General features: G+C 43.9%; 1 protein-coding gene across 1 annotated transcript in view; it reads left to right on the top strand.

The window, feature by feature from the left end:
• The window catches only part of lrp8 (low density lipoprotein receptor-related protein 8, apolipoprotein e receptor), a 171,539-nt gene that overhangs the window by 121,779 nt on the left and 42,942 nt on the right, over nucleotides 1-6,818 (top strand). The window contains exon 5 of the mRNA XM_071925675.2: nucleotides 5,178-5,552. Within this exon, the coding sequence (XP_071781776.1) occupies nucleotides 5,178-5,552 (375 nt within the window). The remainder of the gene's footprint in view (nucleotides 1-5,177; nucleotides 5,553-6,818) is intronic.

Raw genomic sequence — 6,818 nt, 5'->3', positions numbered from 1 at the left:
TCGGACAGAACAAGACATGGTCGACTCAACACGGATTTGTTTTTTTATTGATGCTCTGGTTTGGAAGATAAGGCATACATATTGATATTCCATAGAGTAGATGAACATGTTGTTTGTCTGCTATACGGCCCATTAACCCAACACTCCGCTAAAAAGGCTTCAGGTGTCGCTGTCTGTTTGAAGCTGGATGTGAGGTTTTAGAGAGCGTGTGCTGCTGTTCCTAGTTAAATGTGGCGTTTTAACACAGCGTGCCGTGTGCTGAATCTTTTATTTCCATTTCTGGTTGTTTGAGTTGATCTGTGATCTCTAGCTTGCTTTTCTGAGAGCGCACCTGGTGAACTAAGGCTTGTTGACAAGTGTGCGTATGTGTGTGTGTGTGTGCATGTGTGTGTATACTTGTGCGCATGTGTGCATGCTCCCACACCACGGCTGACTGGCTGACATGTTAGACCAGAGTCTGATTGGATTCCACGCTCCAGAAACATTAAGCCCACTGACTCATAGAGAAAGGTTGATGTGAGGTGTGTGTGTGTGTGTGTGTGTGTGTGTGTGTATCGACTGTCTGTGTCTCTGCATTTTTGTGTGTACATGTTTGCATGCATATCTAAATGCAAATAGAGGGTGTTTTACTGTCTACCTGTATGTGTGTCTTTTGCTGTGCGTATGTGTGTGTGTGTGTGTGTGTGTGTGTGTCCATCCATACCTGCTTGCTGTAGATTACTGTATGTTGGGCAGAGTTCAATTGTCCTTCAGTACAAGGTCAATGAGCGGTGCCCTATCTCCCTGCTCCATCTATTAGCTGTCCACTAGGGGGTCTGGGGATGGATGGAGAGAAAGGTTTGACCCTGGGTTAAACCAGACCAGCTACGGGTGGGGAAGGTTACAGCCAAGATGTAATCAGTTACAGATTACTGATTACCTGTTTAAAATTGTAATTGGTTAAATAATCTATTGGATTGACGTATTTAATTAACAGTCCAGCTCTGTAATCTGATTTCTCTCAGCTCCTTTTTTTCTCTCTCTTCTTCTAAATCCTATGGGATGTGACATTAAAGGGTTTTTTTATTTATTCAGTTTAGAGTGCAGAGTGCAGTTGGATTAGCATTATTCTGATTGTCTGTAGACCCATTATCTCACTATCAAATACCTTCATCCTTCAAGCATGTTTCTGAGCAATGCAACACATAAGAAAAGTATCTGTAATTGAATCGAATGGATTACTATTACCCATAACTGTAACTGTAATGCCACTAAATCTAATCAGTTTCCCCTCAAATCTGACCACCTATCCTCTCTGCCTTTATCTGCTATTAAATCAGCCTGCCTGCTGTTCCCGGGATGGGCTCCTTTAGGTGGGAACGGATGCATTTACTCTCACATCTGTGAATGGATCTGCCTCCCCATGTGCTTCTCTGAGCACCTGTCTCCTCTCCAATCTCCCTCTCCTCTGTTTCTAAGGATTGGTTTTGGCCCTGTGTTAACCGAGAGACCGTCTGCACCGCCTCTCCGTCTGATCGATCAAAGTCTTCCTGGTGTCCGTCAGCTCTGACATAGCCGGGTGATAAGATCAAGGGATTGAGGAAGCCCAGAGTTGAAGTGCTGCTTTGTTCTGTGTGGATTTTTGCAGCCGTTTTGGAAACTCACCCTGGAAAACAGCAAAGAGAAATACTTTATATGTTGATGTTTGAATACTTAAAGGTGCAACGTGTTGCATTTTAACATCAATAAATCATTACTACATTAATTTTGAGATATTAGTCTAATTATCGTAAACAAACAAGATCATCACTGAAAAGATTGGCAGCTTCTACCAGCCTCTACACTGTATTTTACGTTGTGTGACACCAGGTCGGATATCACGGGAAATCTGCTGGATCGCTTTACATACACTATATATACGCTTTTCTGTCAATGACAGATGATGGAACGAGAGAAAGGTCGACGGAAAAATCCCTTCCAACATGTTTATCTCCTTCAGTAAAGACAAAGAGAAAACAAACACACAGAGCAACACTAGGGAGGGGGAGAGGGGAAAGAGGCAACATCCTCTTTGTGACTGGAAACCTGGTAGTTACGGGAAATGTGGTCTTAATTTTGAGAAACAGTAGCAATACCACTGGCGTCAGATAGAGTTGTTTATGGTAATTATACCAAGGAATCAATTTATTTGACAATAATATATTGATTTTTTAAAAATACTACACTTGGTGCACCTTTAATAATATTTAATAATTTGGGGAAGTTGACTCTGGTTTGAAAATGCCTCAGATCCCCTTGCTTTTTCTTCTTTATTTCCCACAGAAGATATTTGATTGCTTAAATATCAAATCGCATTTGCTAGTATGTTGAAAAACACCAGTGTTCAGGCTATTTAATATGCAAAAAACATTAAAACTGGTATATGAATACAAACTCCAAAGTACTGCACAACTGTTGGAGAGAAATGTAGTTTATTACCCCTTTGTAAATTAAGCCTTTGGTTCCCTACTCTGTTTATCCGTATTGATCAGGTTCTTCCCTTTGCATTTGTCAGAGTGGCAGAGGTAAAGGAGAAAGCTACGTCGAGGTGAAACATGGATGAAGGGATCCAGTGATAGGAAAAAGAAGGATTATGTGATACCATCCCAAGCTTCTTTGTAGCTGTGTTTTGTGCTCATGGCTTACAATATGTGCGCCTGTCCTCCTGCGAATTTCAAGTTCAAGCTGAAATAGTTTTTATCCCTGAGACACTAATTCTGTGAAGCACCTGTCTGTCCCTGTAGTGGAAGTAAGGCTATTGAGACTTAACTGTCTCTATTGTAGCTTAGTATCCCATTGGGAACCAGAATAAGAAGCTTCATATCCCATCCTCACTGTTAACTGCCAACATAACCATGGTTGACCAAGCTTTGTGCTTTAAGACCGAGCAGTTTAGAGAGGAAAGCAACAAAGCCAGCCAGTTTACTCTAGCAAGACATGATTATCACCCACTGGGATAAAGCGAAACATAAGTTTACATTATTCAACGAGCAAAAAACCTCTTGTAGTTTGTACAGAATGTTTTTATTTTTTAAGTAATCACTTGGCCCAACTATCTGTTTGCACAAACACCTCACATGACCTCCGAACCACCTGAGCTTCTGTTGGGATGCTGTTGATGTTGTTTATGTGCTCATGTTAATTCAATTAGTTAGATCTGAGTGGGGATGATTAGCATGCTAGCAGTAATAGCTAGCAGGGAATCCAATAGCCTATTATCATAATGAGTCCCCTCGGTGCACTATGTGGGCGGGTAAAAGAGAGAGAGAGTGAAGTGGTTACATCGCTCGCCCAGAGAAGAGAGGTGCACCAAAGGACAAGTGTGGCCCGCTTTTTTTTTTTTAAAGCGGAACGCCAGAATCAGTGATTTGTTGAAGCTGGCTGGAATTAGATAATGTCACTGCTGGGATATGGCAGAGAGGGAGGAGGCAATTTGCAAGTAAAACACACACACACACACACACACACACACTCAAAATGGAAATGGAATAAAAAGCTAGCAAGTATTTGCTTCTGTTTTTGTGATAATTTTCCAGATGTCAGAAGTGCCCACATTTGGAAGTGAATGTACAACATGAGTGTCTTTGCATATGTGCGTGCATGTGTGTGTGTGCGTGCATGTGTATGCGTGTGTGTGTGTATTTGTGTACCACATGTGTACCTATGGGTCCTTCATAGATAGAGCCGATAAAACTTGAGTAACTTCAATCGACTCTGTGGGCCAGTTATCCATTTAGCTGTGTTGATCCTATTAAAGAATGAGACAAACCCCAAGCCATTTGGGCTACATGGGGAAGAAATCAACGTTGGTTACACACACACACACACACACACACACAGACAAGCATACACATGGACACACACACCCCCAACAGGTAGGCTACACAGGTGCAAATATTCACACACACACATGGGCTACAGAGATACAGCCAGGTGTCTTTAGCATGGCATGAAGCCATTCTGCCTGAAAGGTAGATGGGGGGTCTGGACTACAGCAGGCGCCTGCATCTGTCCCAACTCTGCTCATAACACATCTGCTTCTACATACTCTACTTCTGCACATATGTTCTCGACCTTGTGCTGAATATTGTGTGGTCCCTTGTTTGTCTAGTGTGTTCCAGTTGCAGCCATAGTATAAAGTCTGTTGAGTTGAGATTTTGACGCGGTGGAGACAGTGTTTATTTTTCTTGAATAATGCATAGTGTGTGCTTTTCCCATGAGGCGAGTCTCACTGTTCCGTTCTTTGGTGTTCATCCCTCGATATTTTAACAGTTACTGTATTCCATTTCTGTTTCTGTGTTCCTCCCCCCTGCTAAACTTTACTCTGCCAGAGTTCCAAAGAATGCGTGATGTAAAGGACAATACCACTGAATTTCCCAATAATACTCTTCTGGCTGAGGGCAATTCAAGTCAATACTTGTGAGCAACTCTCTCCCAAAGATGCAAACGTCAGAACCAAGTACCCGATCTGTGATGTTGCGTTTCAGCGCCATGCCCGATCCAACGGTTCACAGGCATTTTACATCAAAACTCTCTGTCTTCGCCTCTTGCCAGACACGCAAAGCCCAAGAGCAGGGAGGAGGAGTTGGAATATCGGCTCCTGTTCATTAACTCTAAATTTTAACACCAGCTCTGTATGTTTCTTCCCATCTCCAGAGCCTGCTCCCCCAAGGAGTTGGAATATATGCGGTGATAAGTTAACTGTATCCATGCTCCAACTCAAATGTTCTCTCATCTACTCCCACATACGCTAAAGTCTGCCTCAGCAAGGGGCTCCGACGGACGTATCCTTCAGTTAATGGCTGATTTTTAATTCTCTATATTCTCTCCATTCGCAAAAGATGTCCCATGATAATAATAATAGCAGTAAGGAGGACGGAAAGAAGGAAACATTCTCCTTTTGCTTGCCTGCCCTCTGGTGAGACAAGAGCACAGGACCAATTACAGAACTGGAGCTGCAGGGATTCAGTGTCTTGCTCCGGGACACTTCAGCAGGGTGGATGCTTGCCTAAAGGGTCTAGACCTGAGTCCCTCGTTGTAGGACAGTCTCTCTAAGTACTAGGGCCATGCCATAGGCTAGACTAGCTATTGTGTTGATTAATAGTGTCCCGAGATGTTCAGCTTTTTACCCTCTCGTCCCTTTCCCCCCCCCCCCGCAGATGCCAAGGCCTGCCCCGCCAAGGATTTCCAGTGCCGCAACGGGAAGTGCGTGGCGCCCATCTTCGTGTGCGACGGCGACGACGACTGCGGCGACGCCAGCGACGAGGAGAAGTGCTCGACCCCCACCTGCGGCCAGCACGAGTTCCGCTGCAACGACTCGGAGTGCATCCCCGCGCTGTGGAGCTGCGACGGCGACCCGGACTGCAAGGACAAGTCGGACGAGTCCATGGAGCGCTGCAGCAGGCGGACGGAGCCCCAGAAGCCTCGCTGCCCGGCCGGCGAGTTCCAGTGCGGGAGCGGGGAGTGCGTCCACATGAACTGGAAGTGCGACGGAGATGCAGACTGCAAAGATAAATCCGATGAGGCAAACTGTCGTAAGTCAATTGCGGATATATGTGGACGGATGGGTGGATATGTTAGTGGGTGAATGAGTGTGTAACTGTATGGGGTGTTAATGGAAGCGAGGGTGTATAGATACAAGAATGCGTGAATGGACAAATGGATATAAACTGTTCATCACAGAAGTCTAGATGGTTGGATGATGATGATTTCATATGTCTGGGATTGTCAGTGCATGAATTTGTGAATTTGTAAGATGTTTCATGCATATAGAGCAAAATGCTGTGAATGTAACTTCATACTTTGTGTGTTAGTCATTGTTTTTAAATGTGCAGAACTGATTATTGTGTTTGACTTTGTGGGCATGTGCTTGAGCATGTGGATTCTGTGTTTTTGTGTGCATGTGTGTACCAGTGTTGCCTGTGTATTTTGTTTGTGGCAGTTGTGGTTGGGGGTTGTTGGGAGGTAATTTTGTTTTATGTTTTCCGTTCCTCAGTTTTATAGCCCAGTATTGGTCCTGGTGCAGTGATTAGCAAAAAATCAGCTGTTATTTTTAGTATTTCATTACGATAAAAGCAATAATTCTAAACATTCATCTTGTACTTGTTTGTGTTTCATGGGTGTTGAAGAGTTGGGCTCTATTTGTTTTCATTATCATTATTATGATTATTATTACTTGACTTTAGCAATGCCTATTTTTGTGGCCCACCACTGCTGAAAGGAATATAGTTGAAAGACTGACATGTCGTGTACTGAGAACAAAGAAAATCTTGTTGTGCCGCCAAATGATTGAAGGAAGATCAATGCTAAAGTCACCAGGATGATCAACGTGTGTGTTGCCATGCAACCGTGTGATCTCTAGAAGCAGGATGAGAACCCTTGAGTGTGTGTTTGACGGTGTGTTTTTTTATGTCTGTGTGTGTGTGCGCGTTTTTGTGTGTGTGTGGGAGGTGAGGGTCCTTCGTCGAGACCCCCATCTGGTCTCCTCTTCACACTCCCACTCTCCACTCAGGGAGATGACAGCAGACTCACACATACAAGAAGACACATGCACACATGCAACCATGCACACACACACACACACACACGCAGGCACAAACAGACACTAGCACAGGCACGTACAAACACAGACAGACACACTTACACACACAGACTACTATATCTCACAGCACCAGGGCTGAAATGATCGTCATAGATGGTCGTTACAAGACACTCCAGTGTGACAAAATAATGAAGCACTTCTTTTAAAGGGGAACAACGATACTCACTACGACAAGCAAGCCATTACAATGCATAGTCTT

This window comes from Centroberyx gerrardi, chromosome 9 (genome assembly GCF_048128805.1).
Source record: "Centroberyx gerrardi isolate f3 chromosome 9, fCenGer3.hap1.cur.20231027, whole genome shotgun sequence".
In the NCBI taxonomy this organism is placed as follows: domain Eukaryota; kingdom Metazoa; phylum Chordata; class Actinopteri; order Beryciformes; family Berycidae; genus Centroberyx; species Centroberyx gerrardi.
The sequence above is the reverse complement of the archived record's forward strand: the minus strand, read 5'-3'. Positions and strand labels throughout refer to the sequence as shown.